This window comes from Salvia splendens, chromosome 2 (assembly GCF_004379255.2).
Source record: "Salvia splendens isolate huo1 chromosome 2, SspV2, whole genome shotgun sequence".
In the NCBI taxonomy this organism is placed as follows: Eukaryota; Viridiplantae; Streptophyta; class Magnoliopsida; order Lamiales; family Lamiaceae; genus Salvia; species Salvia splendens.
This window is the reverse complement of record NC_056033.1, coordinates 15,099,188-15,120,162: the sequence shown is the minus strand read 5'-3', so window position 1 is coordinate 15,120,162 and position 20,975 is coordinate 15,099,188. Positions and strand designations below refer to the sequence as shown.

Below are 20,975 nucleotides of genomic sequence, written 5' to 3'. Positions count from 1 at the left end.
CCTCTCTCATTTCTCTCATCTCTCACATTTCTACCTCTCTTACATACCAAAATGAACCACAACGACGACATCACTAGTTCCTCGGAGGAAGGTAGTCCCACCGGGGATGCCTTAGATGCAGCCGTTGAAGAGGCCATGGCGGAATGCTTAGCCGAACTGCAACGCGAGGAGGTGGCTGCGGAGCGGATCCACAGGCCTATTCGACGTCGGACGGTTGTCCGACGCGACCACGCGGCAGCTCACCAACGTCTGGTTGCAAACTATTTTGCCGAGCAACCACGGTGGGGCCCGACTGTTTTCCGCCGCCGGTTTAGAATGCCGCGTTACCTTTTTTTCAGCATTGTCCGGACGTTGGAGTCACGTGATGAATACATGACGTGTCGGGAAGATGGCGTCGGCAGACCCGGCCTTACACCATTGCAAAATTGCACGGCTGCACTCCGTCAGTTGGCCTACGGCACCACGACAACATTTTCGACGAGTACCTCCACGTCGGGGAGACAACAGGCCGGGAGTGCCTGAAGAGATTTTGTAGGGGAATTGTGGAGGCCTACGGGGACACAAATTTGCGCAGGCCGACTGCTGTTGATTGTCAGGGCCTGATGAAGATGCACGAGATGGTGCACGGCTTTCCTGGGATGCTAGGGAGCATCGACTGTATGCACTGGGAGTGGAAGAATTGTCCGAAGGCGTGGAGAGGCCAATTCACTAGTGGATACAAGGGCAGCCACCCGACGATGATCCTCGAAGCCCTCGCTGACTATCGGCTCTGGATCTGGCATGCTTACTTCGGTGTATTCGGGTCGAACAACAACATCAACGTCCTCAACCCATCCACCCTCTTCACCGAGCAATGCAATGGCAATGGCCCGGCCATCGAGTTCACTGCCAACAGGCGTCAATACCACATGGGGTACTACTTGGCCGATGGCATATACCCACGGTGGCCTGTTTTTGTGAAGACGATCAGCTGCCCAATTGGTGAGAAGATGGTTTTATTTGCACACAAGCAGGAGGCGGCGCAGAAGGATGTCGAGCGGGCATTTGGTGTGCTCCAAGCATGGTGGGCAATAGTGAAAGGGCCGGCTCGTCTCTGGTTCAAGGAAGTCATCGCCAATGTCATGTATGCGTGCATAATCATGTACAACATGGTAGTCGAGCATGAAGGTAGGAGCATCACCGACTGGAACGATGATGAAGGTGCATCTAGCTCGTCCGGCACGACGACTGCGCCCACAGCTAGAGGATTATCGACGGGCTTCAATGAGGTTCTATCTAGACAGGCCTCAATGCGCAACCAACAGGACCATGCTCAGCTCATGAACGATCTCTGAGTTTGCGTATTTTTTTAATTCGTATTGTAATATATTAATTTTTATATATGAAATGAAGTTTTTTCCCAATTTTTGTAGTTATTTAAATATTCAAATAAAAGAAAATGCATATGGCGCGCCTTAGGGCGCCCCATTGCAGGTGGGAGGATATGAGGATAAAAATGATGACGTGGCGGTGCATAGGGCGCGCCTAAGGGTGCCCCATTGCTAATGCTCTTACTTAACTCACCTAACCCAATTTTTTTAATCTCCTTGCCGAAAAGAAATGCCCCCATTACTATGGAACGGAGGGAGTACATGCTATCAGTGACCAAACTGAGCCGCACAATTTCAAAATCTCGCAGATGACTTTTCTTAAAAATATAAAATACCTCGAAATATTAAATTTGTCTTAACTTTTTTTATTTAGATTATTTTTTAACAATCCACATAACATTTATACATTTTTTATTAGCACTAACAATAATTGCAAGTACACAAAGATCTAATATAGCTAAATGCTAATACTAGATATCGAATATGATGAATAAAATTACAGATTGAGTACCGCATACTCAGTCTCATATATTATTTGGAGAAACATAAGTTTGGGATTCGTATTAACTTGAATTAAACAAGTAAACATATTAAAGTAACGAAAAACAAGTAAACAATTGTTGAAATCAAAGGAGGTACGAGAATTCCAGGGATATGATTTCACTACTTCAGTTTATTCAAAACACAATTAAGATATCCAAACAATAACTACAAGATTGATAGAGCGTGTCACCTAATCCATTTTGATTTAAGAGGTTTTTATACTCTTTATCTTTAATTTAGTTCGATCTTTTATTTAACAGAATTTAGAATTTAGTTAACTTTTCTTATGCTAATTAAATTTATTTATTTGTTTTCATATTTATTTTGAAATTAATTCGATTTCAATATTGACTCAAGAATCATTAGGAAAATGAAAAGTTTATTAATATTGCCCTCTATCAACTTATATGTTTTTCATCTTCTAATATTTTTTAGCTGATATTGCAACTGAGTTAAATTTAAAACAAATAAGAAAAAGAATAAATAAATAAATTTAATTTAGACAATAAAAGTTAATTAAATTTTTAAGTCAATTAAATAAAGATCCAACTAAATTAAAAATAAAAGTGTAAAAATTTCTTAAACTAAATTTTTTGTATAAGACCTATAATGAATAAAAATTATAAAGGAATATAATACAAAAAAATCGGTTAGTATAAGAACCTAATTAACCAAAAATTTATAGAAAGATCTAAAGAAATAAAATATATATATAACCTCTAAATGTGTTCCACCTTATAGATATATTTGGACAGGGCTACATTACATATATGAGTTATGCTAAATTTTTATCACAGTATCAGGTATGCTGATACGAGACGTTGCCATATCTTCTCATATCTTCTATATCTTTTATTTAGTTATCTTTTTTATTCATAGTATCGTTTCCATATCTTTGTTTTCTTATTCAATAAGTTAGGGTAGTCGTATTCTAGTTTTATAAATAGGAGATGATGTTATCATTTTAATCATTCAATGAATATATGATTTTGGCCAAGTCCCTTGCATAATACGTTGAATTCTTAATCCCTACGCCCCCTGCTGCCCGACGGAATCTCACCGCGCACAGCCTGGTCGTATATTTGATCTGCAGTTGCTGCTCGACGGGTTGGAACCCGCACACAGCCACCCAGATTCTTCCTCCGCCGACCCTCACGGGCGTCGGATTTATCTCTTCATAGTTGTTCTCCGTTCTACCGAACATTAGGGATTTAGGTCCTTAACAACTGGTGCTTTCATTGAGAGCTCACCCTCCCACCATCTCGAACCGAAGCTACACCGCTGTCCGACGGAAAACATTCTGCGCACAGCAACTGCTTTGGTTGTCGAGCCCAGTCTGTCTGCCGAGCTCTAGCTGTTGGACAACCTTACTTCTCCAACGCCTGACGGGAAGGATTCCCGCGCGCCGCGTCGAAGTGATCTCATCCTCCGAGTTCAATTATCATGTCCTACAACTATCATCGCCAATTCGACCACAACCATGTGTCACGCAGCTACTCTGGAGTTGGGCGCAGTGCACAATACATCCTGGATCGGCAGCAGCTATCCCGACCACCTCACCATATGGAGTCGGTCCAGACCTGCCGCCCCACCAATTGGGATCCTCCCAGTAACCGAAGACTCATGGATTTCCAACCCTATGATCCACCAAAGCCACCACATCTCCGAGAACTGCCTTCTCGACTCGAGATGCCACATCAGCACACCTACAGGCAGCCACCACACAACACCAAAATGGGGCATTATGAACAATTGATCGACCTATTGGATACCGCTACCTCCAGGATGGAATCACGTTTTGAAGAAATTGATCGGCGTTTGACAAAATTGGAGGCGTCAAGAGCAACGTATAGACCACCGCCCAGGCGTCAACCAACCTGTTGGGATGCGCCATTCCGAACGCAAGGTCATCGTGTTGAAGAGATTCGCGCTCCTCCGCTGCCAGAGCCACCGCCACAGTACACGCCTTTACCGTTTCAACAACCGACGCTTGTGCATACCCGCATGCCTACTTGTTGGGACACTCCCGACCAGCGCCAATCACGGGGAAGTGCGACCCATGAACAGCCTTACGATGTGCCCCCTTATGAACAGCCGTCGCCAACACCGCGACAATATTCTTGTTGGGACCCATCAGGACAGTACACAATGGAAGCCGCTGATTCCCGACACGTCTTATATTCTGTTGAGGCAGCTGTTTCTGAAGGAAAACGAACAACTGGGTCTGATATTAGGCCATATTTGACGTCGTATGGGGAGGCGGGTGTTAATAAGGAAGTGGATCACAAAAGACTGCCCATTACATGTTCGAAGATTGATCACGCAGATGACAATGACATTAGAGCAACAACAAAGGAGCCAGTAGATGAGATGGGTAGAACTCTCTTCTTTGGGAAGACTCTTGGAGCTAAGTCCAAAGCAATCGGGTCGTTGGATTTAAACCTTGCACCCGAGGACCAATTAAACGAGTTGCCAGGCCTACCACGTGCGAGACTCAAGATAGAGGACGAGCCTTTCAATGAGGAGGAAAATTATGACCATTCTGCTGTCCCGCAGCAACCTTCGTTGCCTGCTGCTATCTCATGCTCAATGACAAGGATTGTGGTGAGAATTGGATTTGCCGTGGGAAGTGTATTGTTGAGAAAATTTTCCAAGGATTCACTTTATGTTGATAAAAGGAAATTTACATGCGATTCGGTAGTTGACGACAATGGATCTGCATTGGCTCGAATACAGCGACCGTGCACATTTACATTTGATCCCGGAGGAGATAAATCGCCAAAGCTTCTTCTTTCAACTCTTCGTTGCTTCATGGTTCCCACCTTGAGGACAAGGTGGATTTTAACCGTGGGGGAGTTGATACGAGACGTTGCCATATCTTCCCATATCTTCCATATCTTTTATTTAGTTATCTTTTTGATTCATAGTATATTTTCCATATCTTTGTTTTCTTATTCAATAAGTTAGGGTAGTAGTATTCTAGTATTATAAATAGGAGAGGATGTTATCATTTTAATCATTCAATGAATATATGATTTTGGCCAAGTCCCTTGCATAATACGTTGAATTCTTAATCCCTACGCCCCCTGCTGCTCGACGGAATCTCACCGCGCACAGTCGGGACGTATATTTGATCTGCAGTTGCTGCCCGACGGGTTGGAACCCGCGCACAGCCACCCAGATTCTTCCTCCGCCAACCCTCACGGGCGTCAGATTTATCTCTTCATAGTTGTTCTCCGTTCTACCGAACGTTAGGGATTTAGTTCCTTAACATATGCTCAATATATATCATCCCTAAATGGGTGGCTGAAGTATTTATGATAACAATAATTTTAAGAGATTGGGTATATGCATCATCCTTTTGTTTGCATCCTGCAATTTGATTTAGATGTCTATCTTTTGTCTCGATAATGAAATGTATTTTGTATATTTTGATGAAATGTGATATTGGGCCATGTATATTGATTAATCGCAACATGCTTGAATTTTAATTCCAAATAATATTGCACGGGTAAATATTAACTGTTCCAAGTTAGATATTATAGATGCTAGTTCATAGTATCATTACATTTTTATTGTTTAAACCTATTGGTTTTTAATTTGCTTAATTTGTTTAATTTGTTTTCACGTGTGTGTTTCGTTTTAGTGTGAAACTTATTTCTTTTTTTTGGTAAAGAAAATTTATTTCTAAATAAGCATCCCGTTTCATATTTTTATGGTGAAATGATGTCAACGTTTTCATTTTTACCTTTATTAGTGATGCAAATATCTTATTCTTCGATTTTATATGTATTAACTAAAATTAAAAGTAATTTGGCTCACTTCATTTAATTTTATCGTACAAGTTTCTACTATAGTATACGTACAATTCTTTAGGTAGGGTTAATCGAATACGACTACATACAGGAAATAAAAATACATAAATAAAATCTATCTTTTCTTCCTTTTTTTTCTAGAAATGATTAGAGTTGAGAAAAAAAATATGTGGAAGAAAATGTCAGATCCAATTATTTTGGCATATTGAAAATATAGTGAGGCCATGGGTCACATGTGTTTCATTTTTGGACTCGCAGAGGGTATTCTGGTTGTCCGAACACGTCCTTAGAATACACATACAAGAATATAAAAAGGAAACGTTGAGCATTTTTTAACAATAGAAAAGCTCATATCATTATTTGAATTATCTTTCTAATTTTATATTCTTAGTTTATAATTTGGCTTGTTTATTTACTATTATTGTACTTAAATTTTATAATTTTGCATAAAATTGATGTTCTACTTGTGTCACATGTGCTGATGTGCATAATATTATTATAAATTTCAAAATGTAAATAATTTTTATATTTGAATATATTTTATTATATTGGTGATATTTTTATAAAACTCAGTTTATATTTGGGATAAAGCAAAATTTATCTGGATTGAAATGGAGTTGGAAAATGTAACCGAGGAATGTGGTTTTGACAATCCAATCCGATTCACCACATCACAGCTACCAAGTTCGAATCAAATCTGTTCAATTAACGCCGGAAATGGCGAATTCTCATTCTCCTTCATTGATCCCACTCCTCATCAGTATCTATCTCAGGTATGTATAATCAATTTCATTCTCTGCATCACTTGTGCTGCTTCTATTCGGTCTACGCTTTCAGTTCGAATTTTGATTTCAACTCATCGGCTCTTAAGCTTCTCCGTTCTACCTTATTGGAAAGGCCATATGATTCATTGATTCGCATCATCCTGCAAGTTAGTAAATTATTGTGATCGCTCCGAATATGTGGAGTTAGTTCAATCTTTTGGAGATCGATTAGCAGTTTAAATTGCAGTGTGGTTTATTTATTTATTGGCTGTGTGGTTTATTTTTCAATGGCTTATGTTGGATGATGATTCTGAAATTTGTGGATTAGCAGTTTGTATACTTGAAAAAAGGGTACATAGATACTGACTGTCTAGTTCATAGTTTTGGAATATGTTACATCAAGAGGTTAGCTTATGCATTGGTTAAAAGTTCTAAAAGTGAAGCTATCACTGAAATTGTGAAAAAAAATGTCTGCCCAAAAGCAAAACAAAGATTACTTGTATCCAAATAATCTCTACCCTAAAGCACTTTTTAGAAGAATTTACCAAACCAAGCCAGACTTTCCAAGATATGTCATATTCAAAGCTTGTTGGTTGTTTTGAAGTTACTTCCAAGTTCTATTGTGTCTGAACTATGCTATATGCTTGTTTAATGTCAGGCATGTGAGTTAAATGTGTTTTTCTTCTTACATCTGATGCAGATGAGCTATGTATTCTCAAGGAATGAGATAGATTTGATGAACTAAACTTGTCCTACAAATTGAAAGAGAGCAATCACAAGGAATGTCTGCTTATGGACATCAAATGGAGCAGGAATACTCCACTCAAAGTATATTGGCTGGAGAGGGTTCAGGTGTTAATCTTTGTCATTGTCATATTTTCTAGTAGCCTGCCTAATGCAAATAGCAATGTGTTTATTAATCTAAGACCATTCATGTTATGGAATTTTATGAACATGATGAGGCTCAGTAAATTCTTATTATAAAATTTGTAGGATAAAGTTGAAGTTTTAGTTATCTACTTTGAAGTGTTTATTAGATTATAGCTTCTTAGTAATGCCTATGTTTACCTAGTGACTTCTTTGGTCTTTACATAAATGATCTTCTAATCAGTATACGACTGGGTTGTTACAGAAACAGGAAGCCGTTACACCAGTGAGGCAGGAATTTACATGTCATCTTTTGCAGCTACTGTTTTTGTTTCTGGACTTGTTACAGTTGGGATATCACTCTTCTCATTATTGGTAGCATTGACTGTGATGTTAAATTCGTGTGAACGTCAGAATTCTGGAGTTCTAGAGATGAACAGAAAAACACCCAGTTATGATTATTGCTGGAATTTGGCTCTTCATGCAGAGCTGAACAGCTTGAATGAGGATATTTTTCCAGAAATTTGCCATGATATTAATGCACAGTATGTCAAGGAAGGTCAATACAAGAAAGATTTGAATATTGTATTTACAATTGCTGAGGAGTTCTTTAGTAGCATTAAACCACAAGGTGATGGTCGCGATGTTGTATTAATGGATGCAGATGATTTCTTGTCTTCAGAAACTATGTATGTTAATCAGTTTATGTACTGGTAATTCCTTCTAGCTCACTGTTCTGTTATAGCTTATTTAGTTAATGCAATGATAAGTTCCATTTAGTTATGCTTTGTGGATCTTTCTCAGTAGTCGCCGACCACAGTTTGGTTATCAAAATGAAATAAAAAAAAAGTTTTTATTGGTTGTGTTACTGCATAGATGCGATAATAACCTGTTCTCATATTAAGGGGCACTATACAGGCTCTACAAGTAGAAATACAGCTTAGGTCAAATAAATAGCCAGATGTGTTGTGCGGACTATTATTGCAGGACAAGAATTTCTCAATTACTTTTCTCTTTGTGACACAGGATCAACAAAGATGTCTTGCATGACAGCAGTAGGGATGCAAAATATTGGAGGCACTTTTTTGCCCTGAAGTTGTACCTTAAACTTCAAGCTGGACAGTGGCCATTGATTTTGTTATCACGTAAACCTCAGAAACTGCGAAATGATACTGTGGAGTATCTTGCGTCTGTGGGATGTCATGGTTGGTCATCACTCGTCATGAGGTAACTCAGTCTTAATTACATGCAAATATCTTAATATATTTTGTAAATAAAGTAGGCATATGCATTAAGTAAGGGCCACATGGACTAGGGTTCAACTATAAAAGCTTTGAAGAAAATCTGAATTTTTATCTCTTGAAGAAAATCTGCTTATTATGAAGAATTTATGCAGATATCAAAATTTAAAGTTAAGATAATCAAGAAGACAATGAGACACCTTGTAATTGATAATTATGCTAGACACCCTTAATAGTAGTTCACAGCAAAAAAGAAGCTGAAAACAACACCTAGTCCTCCATTCATTAAAATCAAATAATATATCAATGGTCTTATATCATATTCTACTAATTGATCTTTATTTCCAGTAAACATAGTGCGCCATTATACACTTTAGTGCACCTAGAGATGCCCAAGGTTTTCGGTTCCGGCGGTTAACCGCGGAACCGTAACCGCCGGTTCCGAACCGGAACCGTGACTTTTTTCTTGAACCGGAACCGCCATATTTTGAACCGCGGGCCGGTTCCGGTTCCAAATTATACGAACCGAAACCGTGCCGGAACCGCCGGTTCTGGACGGTTCCAAACAGGAACCGTGAAAAACCGTCGGAAAACCGTGAAATCTAGCCGGAACTGCGAAAAACCGGAAACCGGCGGTTCAGAACCGTGAAAAACCGTAAAAAACCGCCGGAAAACTGGCGGTTCGGAACCGGAACTGGAACCGCCGGTTTTTGAACCGAAACCGAAATCGTAAAATAGCCTCACGGTTCGGTTCCGGTTCCACATTTCTCGAAACCGGAACCGGCGGTTCCGAACCGGAACCGCCGGTTTACGAACCGTGGGCATGTCTAATTGCACCTATGTCATTCGGAGTTCAGAGTGCTGTTAGCTGGTTTAACTAAGTGTACTTTAATTCTTAATGCATTACTAGAGACCAAATCTCAACCATTAGATCAAAAAATGGAAGGATGATTTTGGATGGATTTTGAAAACACGGAGTTCACTATAGTGGCGTTTTGGTCCACTCCATATTTTCGAATCCGTGTTATGAACTAAACGTCTTTAAGTGATCTGAAATGCTCTTATAGTGTACTAAACCCTTATAGTATGGCGTTTTGGTTCACTCCGTGTTTTGGTCTCTAGTTGTTTAAGTAGTGGTCAAGAAAATCTGGGCATAAGCGTATCCTATCAAAGCTAAAACATGCATGTATGTCTAGTAAATTGTGCTGTAAGATGGTGAAAGACCTCTGCTGGAATCAGAAGTAAACTATAGAACATCTGAAGTAAGCAGTGTGTGAGAGAACAGGTAGTTCAGTTGCTGGATAACGTTGTCATATGAAATTTATACCACGTATGGCCTTATACTAAGTAGAAAGTTTAACAAGATTCAGTCAACTATTGCCATTATAGTATCATGAAACTAATTTTCTACGAACAGGGTGGTTAAATACAAGCATCCATGACTGCTCTGCTCTGCCCATGTGATGCTTTATAATGCTGATATATTATTGCCTAGCATATATGTGCTATTTTATGCTGAAAGAATTTATATGGCTGATCCTGAAATCTGTTTTGATTCTTGGCTAGCAGAAAGGATAATGAAATGCACATAGATTATGAAGAATTTTTATCAAGAGAGAGGAGTAAGCTGCATCAAGAGGGGTTCCGAGTGAAAGGTGTGATTAGCAGCCAGATGGATAGTCTTAGGGGCCCTTGTTTGGGAGATCGCATATTCAAACTTCCATATCCTATTTTGGGACATGGTGCTAAAGGTCATGCTGAAAATCAGAAGTAAGCAAAATAAATACCATTTCTTCATATCAATAGCATATATACGTATATAATAGTGTTCATATATTTCACTGAGGATACACAAATAAGTATGTTGTTGTGTATTACTATTATTTTATTTATCACTTGTGAGGAATGCATATGTTTTGAAGTGTTGCCAGAAAAATCTTGTACTTTTAATGAGCTGGAAGAGTGCTTCCAATAACTATCATGTTTAATTGAAGCAATCAAATAGTATTCCAGAAACAGTATAATCATGTCATGAAGGATTGAAGAAGAATTATGTACAAGCAAGCTTCACCAAAGTTGAAGACCATTTCGAGAATCTATACACTAAAGGTTGAAAGAGTGAAACAATAGGAGCTGCAATAAGATCAGCTGAATAATCTTGTCTTTTTTTTGCATCCCCACAACATCTAGTATTAACCCAATACATCAATTTATTAGTAATAACTTATATCAATATGGTCCACCACTTTCTTAGCTCATTATCACTTTTTAACACTAATCATTATCCAAATCTATACCAATAATACTCTTTTCCATTCACAATACACCGAAAATTTTATTAAAACTTATGTCGCACTAATTAGACCTTTTTGGGTAACGGAAGGATTATTAAATAGTAGTATAGTACTCGACACTAGTGACATAATACTTCCTTCATTCTACAATAATATAGTCATTTTTTTCATTTTGAACATTCTAGAAGAATCATTTCTATTTTCAGTAAACTTTTCTATCTCTCTTACTTTCATCCCTCTACTTTTTCCCCTCTTATACTTTATTATCTTTTTATTAGTTACACTACACACATCTTTCATAATCTTCATGCAAAAAAAAGGTCTCTACTATTATGGAAATGAGGGAATAGTATTTATCAAAGTTATTAAACATAAACGTATCACATGACAATAGATATGTCATGGAAGAGGGGGGAATTCGAAGAAGCGGCTGAGTGTGGTGTCCGTGGGGTGCAGTGTTTCTTTTAATTAAAACTAGTGTTAACATCCGTGCTATGCACGGGCCAAACAATTTTCAAAAAAAAAAATTGAATAATAAGGAGAACAATTTTTTTGAAAAAAAGGAGAATAACAATGGTTTTTATGATTAAAAAAAATTGTTAATTACAAATTAACCATATATAGAACAATGTGTAAAGCGTATACCTTCATCTTGTTTCAAACTTGACAAATCCAAATTATTTTCACTCAATCCAACCAAACTTTGATCAGTAGTAACACTATAACTTGTAATTATAGGAGATTGAACGGATGCATCCACACCAACTACACAAAGAAAAAAAATTATAATTAATACAATAAAAAAAGTTAAATATAACATTTTGTAAATCAATAAAATATTTAAAATTTGTGCAATTTAGGGAAAAATAATAAAAAACTTGCACGACTACTATTAAACTTCGAAAATACAATAGTAAATACTATCAACTATAATTTATAATTACAATATTGGACCAAATTTAGAATAATGATGAGCAACGATAAAGTTTAGAATAATAATCAGCAATGAAAAAGTTGAACACCTAGGCCAAATATTTTAATATAATTAAAAATAACATAATTAAATTGTTAAGAGATTAATATTAGCCAATACAGAAAACAATTGAAAAGCCCAATATTTCCAGATTTCTGAAACCGGCCCAACATATAAAATGATTTTCGAAATAGCCTATTCAAAAAAATGATGGAGCCCAATATATTCCATAAGAGAAGCCCACACATACAACTAATGAGATGCCCAATATTTCCTTTATCTGAAACCAGCCCAATACACAAAATTAATTTTTTAAAACGCCCAACACAACATAAATGAAGGAGCCCAATATATATTCCATAAACTTACGATTAGAGCATCTCCAATGGAGGCTAGCGGACTGGCTAGCCGATTCCCGGCGCTGGCCGATCTGCTAGCCGAATCATTGTAGGCGGCGAGCGGAAAAACGGCAAGAATTTCGGCGAGCGCACACCGATTTTTGAGCGCTGGCCAATGCGCTCGCCGATCGGCTGACCGCCATTGTAGGCATCGGCGAGCGATCGGCCAGCACTTTTTTTTCGAAACACTATATATACGCTATTTGCACGTCATTTTCATTCGCACCGCTTGTTTTAACGAGTTTTCTCTCTCACTTAATTTCTGTACAAGAGCAATAAAGTAAAACAGAGAACAACAACGAGTCTACTCCAGTGACGAGCGGGTCTCAAACTCCCACGGTACCCGTGGGAGGTGGATGGGGTCCGATGGCCTGGTACTACAACATGTACCCTTGGATGCAGATGATGCCGGAGTGGCAGCCGGGGATGCAACCCGGGATGCAGGGGACGCCGAGGAGGGGGGGACCATGTCTATCGCCCCAGTCTTGATTTTTTGACTGCTTCTTCGCACACATTGACCGCATCGGAGACGCAGTTCACTGGGTGTGAGACTTTCTCCTTAGAGGAGTTCGGGATAGATCTCGAGGATGCGAACACTCCCGTTCAAACGGGGGGGGGGGGGGGAGTAGGGCGGGGTCGGGGCGCACCAAAGAAGAAGAAGGGCAAGTGGAAGGGCAAAAGGGTGGTCGGCGAGTCGTTGCAGCCGGCTAATGACGACAGCCTGGCACGGAGGAAGTGGACCAATGCGGAGAACGTCGCGTTGTCCAAGGCTTGGGTGAGTGTTTGCGATGATCCCTTCCATTAGAACAATCAGAGGATCGTCAACTTGTGGGCTAAAATATCAGCAGCCTACAAGGCATTTTGCCCGGAGGGGAGGCCACACAGCGGGGAGGAGTGCCGGAAGGGGTGGGACCGAATCATGGCTGCAGTCTCCCGATTTTTGGGCTTGTACACCAACGCCCTCCGCATGCAGACCAGTGGCCAAACTGGCGAGGACTATAGGAGGATAGCGGAGAAAGCCTTCCCCGTGCCCGGGCTTTATAAGGAGTTCACCTACTGGAACTGCTATGAGGTGCTGATGGACTCTGAGAAGTTTCAGGCAGGTGTCGATGCTGGCTGGCCGAAGAAGCAGCGACTGAACTATGCCGGTGATTACAGCGGCAGCGGCAGCAGCGGCGGTTCCCACGACCTCCCCGAGTATGTTCAGGAGTTCTCGTCCCCTCCATCGTTTACTAGCCGCACTCGCCCGGTTGGTCAAAGGCGGGCGCAACGGGTAGCGAGGGCAGTCGCCCAAGGGTCCCAGGAGGTCCAGTCGGCATCCCCCTGTTGGCAAGTCGCCAACCGAGCTCGCCTTCTTCGCGCGTCAACAAACGCGGGCTCAGATGCACAAGATCTTAGCTGAATGGAGGGCGGCAACTGACCCCGTGGAGAAGAGGTTTCTTCACTCAATGCTCGAGAGTATGCGGGTCGATTTGGATGCCGCCTCGGCACAGTTGGGGGGCTCAGACGCGGGCTCAGATGCCGCAGATTTGGGGGTCCCAGACAGCGACGGCCACGAGGAGTGAGGCGGAGGTGGGGGCTCGTGTGTGGAAAAGGGGTTTTTTTAAATTAATGTAATTTTTTTTAATTAATGTACTCTTTTTAATTTTACTATTATTATCAAATTTTCTTGTATCTGTGTCGTAAATTTAATTTCGTATTTTGTGTGATTGATAATTATTTGTTCTTTTATAATTTTGTTTATTGTGGCTAGCCTATTGCTTGTCCAGTTGCTTGTCCTGATGATGTGGCATGAGGAGTTTTTAGTGCTAATGATGTGGCAGGAGGAGTTTGTGGCTAGCCTATGGTTGACTTATTACCATGGTGGATGCTCTTAATGAATATAATCAACAAACATTATGATTTAAAAACATATTATATAAAAAATAAAAAACACAGCACTTCATCTTAGCGCCGGCATTTCAAACCCTACCTCTCCTCCACCTCGCTGATTCCGCAGCTAACCGCGACAAACGTCACCGGCAACGGAGACACCGACTTCAAACAACGCAAAATCGGTAGCTTCTACATCTTCTCACCGATTGTTCAAACCTAAAACCATCCCCAATTCCGTAAACACCACAAAATAAAAAAAAAAACTAAATCGATCTCCAACTTTTATGCCATTCTCCGACAGAATCGAAGAAATCTACCCTGTGTTCGCATGATCTGTGTTCAGGTGCTGTCAATTCACCATCTCAAACACCAATTCTCCGACGAAGCCCTAAATCTCTCAAATCTCGCCGTTACTCCGATAGAATTAGAGAAATCCAAGTCGTCTACGACTTACTTTTCACTCCTGCTCTCAAACTCACGGCCTCAAACACAGTCCAGCAACGGAACCATAATTACTCGAAACTCACGCCTGGACAAACGACCACGGAAAAACAGATGCCGCAAAACGGAGACGAAATGCTCACCAACACCAGAAAAGGTAAAATTTCTTCCTTAGGTTCCAAAACCTTTTAAATTAAATGGACCCAGATTTCTATTAATTAGTGTCCTGATTGTCCATTTTCTTTAGAGATACGAATTTTAGGGATCACTATATTGCATACTGTCTGTGAATTCTTGTATCTGAATATAGGGTTGACACATCTTGACACTACAAGATTTTTTATTCGAATTATAGGGATTAATATATTACCTACTGTCTGCAATTTTCTGCATCGTAAGCTTATTCTATCAAAGTCTTAAAACTGTTTTGAAGATGTTAGTTTTAAAATGTTAATCGTTGGTGGTTAGCTTATCATATTTAAAATGACACATATTTTATGTGATTATCTGTACTAAAAAAATTATATAAATATTTTTTTACATTTCTAAACTTGAAATTCTTTTAAATATAAAGCAACTAGATTTCAGTTAATTACTTTCCTTTTTTTTCCATTTTCTTTAGAGAAAACAATTTTGGGGTTAGTATGATGCCTACTTTCTGCCATTTTTGGCATCTGATTTTTTGGTTCACGCATTGACTATATAAATTTTTTTTCAGGGACAAATTGCAGAGGAAGTAAATAATGGATAAAAAACAACATTATTTCATAATTGTATTATTATATTTAATTTTCCTTAAACAAAACACAAATTTCATAGATATTTTTAAGTTGATACTCATTATAGGTTTTAAATATGCATTGGAAACTGAGCAGCAGCTTTGGAAGAATAGATAAATAGATACATTGTCATAGAATAGTGGTGTTTTTTATAAAGCCTATGCTAAGCTAGCGTGAATAGGTTGCAGCAATGTCCTTGAATTTTCGGTCCATACAAACTACTCAGATATAAGGGCATCACCAGCGGAGTGCCCTAAAGCCGGTCTATGCATCGCCACGTCAGCATTTTATCCTCCTACCCTTCCACCTGCAGTGGGGCGCCCTAAGACACGCCTTAAGCATTTTCTTTTATTTGAATATTTAAATAACTACAAAAATTGGGAAAAACCTTCATTTCATTTAATACATTACAATACGAATTAAAAAAATACGCAAACTCAGCGATGGCGGTTACGGGCTCACACTTCTTCAATCATGTTGTTCATGAGCTAAGCATGGTCTTGTTGGTTGCGCATTAAGGCTTGTCTAGATAGAACCTCATTGAAGGCCGTCGGTAATCCTTGAGCGGGGGGCGGGGTCGCCGTGCTGGAGGGGAGCTAGACTGATGTGAATCCGGGTATTCACAATTATAGGATACAACGACATCGAGGGCCATGAGTTGATTGCGGTCCGAGAAGAAGGTGGGGACATGGCAAGGAGCCAATCCGGATTTGGAGGTCTGATTCAAACCAGAATTTTCCTTTGAATATAAAGTCCAAATCCTCTTCTAAGACTACCATTGTCTTCATTGTCGAAATAGCTTCGCGTGAGTATCTTGCACTCCTCAATCGGATCCCGGATGAGGAAGCTATGGTCGTTTTAAGAAAGCCGCGCAATGCAGAACGAAACGCGCGGGCGGGCGATTTTGCAACGGGAAAACGCCCGACCGAGCGTTTTGCATGAGGAAAATGCCCGACTGGGCTTTTTGCGCGACTTGTGTTTGTGGACTCTTTTTGTGTATTTTATTTAGCACTTTTTTTTCTCTTGTATAAATACTCATGTCTAGGGTTTTTGTGAGCAGACTTTGAATATTATTGAAGAACAAAGACTCTATTGTGAGCACCCATCTTCATGATTGAAGATTTATCCAAAATCTCTTGTGGTTGCATTTAATCTATTGCCGGGTTTAGATTATTTATTAAGATATGCTTGCTAGTTCTTATGTTGCTAGTTGGTGGAGCCATTAGGTTTTTGTTTGTGAAAGTAGCCATTGAGTTTTCTTTCTTGAGCTTGAATCTAAATCATAACATTTATCATCTTCTTCTTCTTTTCCATCTTTTTATTGTCATATTTCTTATTTGGGTTATTGGATATTATTGCAAGAACAAATCCGGGCAACATATGTTTCTTGAACCCTTAATATTCACATTATAGACCCACCTTCATCATCGGCCCAATCGGTGACGCTTCAACCTTCGTGTTCGACTATCATGTTGTGCAAGATTATGCACGCATACATGACATCGCGAGGACTTCCTTGAACCAGAGGTGCTCCAGCCCTTTCACTATTGCCCACCGTGATCGGAGCACACCAAATGCCCGCTCCACATCCTTCCGCGCTGCCTCCTGATTTTGCGCAAATAAAACTCTCTTCTCACCCATTGGGCAGCTGATCGTCTTCAGAAAAACAGGCCACCTTGGGTATATGTCATCGGCCAAGTAGTACCCCATGTGGTATTGGCGCCTGTTGGCAGTGAACTCGATGCTCGGGCCGTTGCCATTGCATTGCTCGGTGAAGAGGGTGGATGAGTTGAGGACGTTGATGTCGTTGTTCGACTCGGCTACACCGAAGTAAGCATGCCAGATCCAGAGGCGATGGTCAGCGACGACTTCGATGATCATCGTCGGGTGGCTGTCCTTGTATCCACTAGTGAATTGGGCTCTCCACGCCGTCAGACAATTCTTCCACTCTCAGTGCAGTCGATGCTCCATAGCATCCCAAGAAAGCCGTGTGCCGTCTCGTGCATCTTCATCAGGGTCTGGCAATCTACAGCAGTCGGCCGTCGCAAATATGTGTCGCCGTAAGCCTCCACAACTCCCCTACAAAATCTCTTCAGGCGCTTGCGGCCTGTTGTCTCACCGACGTGGAGGTACTCGTCGAACATGTCCGCCGTGGTGCCGTAGGCAAACTGACGGAGTGCAACTGTGCACTTCTGCAACGGCGTAAGTCCGGGTCTGCCGATGCCATCTTCCCGATACTGGAAGTATTCATCACGTGACTCCAACGTCTGGACAATGCTGAGAAAAAGGTAACGAGGCTTTCTAAACCTGCGGCGGAAAACTGTCAGGCCCCACCGTGGTTGCTCGGCAAAATACTCTGCAACTAGACGTTCGTGAGCTGCTGCGTGTTCGCGGAGGACAAACGTCCGACGTCGAATAGGCCTGGGGATCTGCTCCGCCGCCTCCGCCTCCTCACGCTGCATTTCGGCTAAGCATTCCGTCATTGCGTCTTGAACGGCTGCATTTAAGGCTTGAGTCAAGGTCGGACTACCGCCCTCCGAGGAACTCCGGTCGTCGTCGTGGTTCATTTTGGGTTGTGAGAGATGGAGAAATGTGAGAGATGAGAGAAATGAGAGATGCAAGAAATGTTCGTATGAAAAATAGAATGAGAATCGAGGTTTAAAAATAAAAAAACGTCTTGCATCGTCCGCGTCGCCCACAGTGGGCGGCCAATGGCGCGGACTAAGCTTAGGGCGAGGACGACGCATCGTCCATTGTCCGCGCACCTACAATGGCAGACGATGGTGGGTCCGAGGCATCAGGCGGCCTATCGTCCGCCCCACTGTGAATGTCCTAAGATCCAAATTAAACAAATTTTACAATAAGATAATAAAATTTAAGCTAAGATGGCCAAATTTCATAACGTTTCCGGCCAAATCTGTAAATTTTCCAAATAAGTCTCCCTTATATTAGTATAGATTAGTTTTATAGAATCAAGTCAACATCTTTTTGTCATAAAGATAATTAACTTTACTACACCTTACGTGCATACATGTCACATTTTATACACAATAGAATATTTCGTTGCGCGACAATTGTGAATAATATTATATTTATGATCTGGTTTTACTAATTTTTGAAGTTGCAAAGTACTCCGTATAAGTTTATGTTGGAGAATAAATAAGAACTAGACTAAGTTAATGATTTTTTTAAAAAATAATTGGGAGTACTAAATTATAAGAGTGATGGACTAGTGATAATTCAATATTCCCATTTCCCCTAAAATTAAGAACTTCAGGAATGAAACGACTTTTAATGAAATATGCAAGAAAAAAATAATTAAAGCAATATTATTAGATATATTACTTATCTTATTAGTAATACAATGTATGGTAAAAAAAATTCAAAAATAATAAATAAATTAATTTTATAGAACATACTAAAATAGTAAAAAAAGAATATCTTTTGTTTGGTCTGAAATTTTAATAATGGAGGATGGAGGTATGGTGAATTTTAATAAGATGCCGTGTCTTAGGCCATCCACATCTCCGTCTTAATACCGTCTCTATACCATCTCATCCATTAACTATTTATGGGCTTCGCTGCACTTTTTACCCCATCTCTTAATTAAGAGACCTGCAACCCTCAATCTTTTAACTATCTCATCCCTTAACTATTCATTCAATTTCATTTTTTATTTTTATTTCCAATAAATTCAATTAATATTTCATTGAAATATTAAATTAATACTAATAATTCATAAAATCATTAAAAACCACGAAAATTACAACATCCAAAAATACGAAAAATACATAATTGAAATCCTAATATTACTATTTATTGAAAACCGCATAATCATGGAAAGTGATGCGGTGATCGTCTAACAGTTGCCAAATTTTGCCCATATGAGCTCCATTAGATCCTCCTGGAGTTGGGCATGGGCGAAAGAATCATGTGTCCTTGCCCGAACACACATTCGCTCTTGCAAAGAAGGATGCACTCCACTGCGAGGCGGATTACTTGCGGTAGAGCCTCCTTGGGTTTCAAGGTCGAACCAATTTCCCACTTCAGGTCATTCGTCGGCGACAATCATGTTGTGCAAGATTATGCACGTATACATGATGTCGACTATATTCTCCATAAACCACGTATGAGCCGGGGATTTGATAATGTGGAATCGAGCTTGTAAAACCCTAAACGCTCTCTCCACATCCGTGCGAGCAACCTCTTGCTTCTGCGCAAACAGAGCATGTTTTTCGTTTCTCGGCATGTTGAACGTCTTCACGAAGGTTGGCCACTTCGGATAGATGTTGTCGGCAAGATAGTACCCCATTTTATACTGGCCGTTGTTAGCGGTGAAGTTGATGGCCGACGCTTTACCATTCAAAACTTCGTTGAAGAGGTCGGATTGGTTGAGCACGTTGATGTCGTTGTTCGATCCGGGGACCCCGAAAAACGCATGTCAAATCCATAGCCGGTAGTCGGCAACGACCTCGAGTATAACGGTGGGGTGGGTGCCTTTGTGGCCGCTCGTGTATAATCCCATCCATGCCACAAGGCAATTCTTCTATTGCCAATGCATGCAATCGATGCTGCCAAGCATCCCGGGGAATCCGTGCACTATTTCGTGAAGTCGGAGCAGGAACTGACAATCTGCGGTGCTTGGCTTCCGGAGAAATTCGTCGGTGAAGGCTGCCCGTACGCCTTTGCCGAAGTTCATCAAACACAGTCTCCTAGTGCTGTCCCCCAATGTGCAGGTACTCGTAGAACAAATCCGTCGTTTTTCCAATAGCAAGGTGACGGATTGCTGCATTACATTTCTGGAGCGTCGTGAGACTGGGACTGCCAATAGCGTTGAACCCTTCTTGGAAGTACTCTTCTCGGGCCGCCAATGTTTTTGCGATATGCATAAATAGCTCCCGCCTGCTGCGGAAACGGCGACGGAAGTAGGTATCTCCCCATACCGGGTTCTCACAAAAGTAATCTCGTGCCAACCTTGCGGCAGCTTCCTCCCGGTCACGATAGATGTATTTCCGGGGTCGCTTTTGACGCGCCGCAGCTTCCTCGTCCTCCCTACGTCAATCTGCTTCTAGCGATTCTTCCATCATTCGACGCACTTGCTCAAATGGATCCATGAATAGATTAAATTTGAGAGAAGAATAATGTTTTGAGATGAAGAATGTAGAGTGTTTGAGTGAGAATAGAGAGTTTTTTTTATGGTGGATAATTTGTGTGAATGATTTGATATTTATAAAAGTGATTGAGAGCTTAAAAAAATAGAAAAAAATTAAAATATTGGAAAAAAACCGCAAGTATTTTTGGTGGATTTTTTTTTATTTTCGATTTTTTTCGGAATTTAAAAAAAACATTTTTTCAACGGATATAAACGACGACCACTCGCGGCCCACGACCGCACGGGAGCTCGCCACCCTCCTCTCGGCGGAGGGATACGGGACGAGACGGAGCATCCGCATCGCTGGCTCGATGCTGTCTCGGTCTCGTCGAGAGGAGGGTGACGAGACCGAGACAGGATCGAGTCAGCGATGCGGATGATGCTCTTATGAGTTGCGAGTTATGTCTCGACGAGACCGAGACAACATCGAGCCAGCGATGCAGATGCTCTTATGAGTTGCGAG

General features: G+C 40.6%; 1 protein-coding gene and 1 long non-coding RNA gene across 3 annotated transcripts; both read left to right on the top strand.

Moving 5' to 3' along the window:
* The first annotated feature begins 6,169 nt into the window (after positions 1 to 6,169).
* Positions 6,170 to 10,536, top strand: LOC121761830 (uncharacterized protein At2g39920-like). Of its 2 annotated transcripts, none has more exons than XM_042157522.1 (5): positions 6,170 to 6,501; positions 7,193 to 7,344; positions 7,625 to 8,048; positions 8,386 to 8,586; positions 10,170 to 10,536. In XM_042157522.1, the coding sequence occupies exons 2-5, from the start codon at positions 7,275 to 7,277 to the stop codon at positions 10,372 to 10,374; spliced, it is 900 nt and encodes a 299-aa protein (XP_042013456.1). In that variant the 5' UTR covers positions 6,170 to 6,501; positions 7,193 to 7,274; the 3' UTR covers positions 10,375 to 10,536. The 2 variants fall into 2 exon arrangements, with proteins under 2 accessions (XP_042013456.1, XP_042013449.1); XM_042157515.1 differs by having other exon boundaries at positions 6,182 to 6,501; positions 7,625 to 8,072.
* Positions 10,537 to 14,198: 3,662 nt separating this feature from the next.
* Positions 14,199 to 15,435, top strand: LOC121789840. The gene is made up of 2 exons (XR_006048161.1): positions 14,199 to 14,738; positions 15,300 to 15,435. It is a non-coding gene; the product is annotated as an uncharacterized LOC121789840 (long non-coding RNA).
* The last annotated feature ends 5,540 nt before the right edge of the window (positions 15,436 to 20,975 follow it).

What these genes read in the sequence shown, in the direction of transcription:
- LOC121761830 (XM_042157515.1), top strand. Translation starts at nt 7,275, where the DNA reads ATGTCTGCTTATGGACATCAAATGGAGCAGGAATACTCCACTCAAAGT. An exon ending in ATTGGCTGGAGAGGGTTCAG is followed by an intron (nt 7,345 to 7,624) that starts GTGTTAATCTTT and finishes GGGTTGTTACAG; the next exon opens with AAACAGGAAGCCGTTACACC. An exon ending in TGGTCATCACTCGTCATGAG is followed by an intron (nt 8,587 to 10,169) that starts GTAACTCAGTCT and finishes CTTGGCTAGCAG; the next exon opens with AAAGGATAATGAAATGCACA.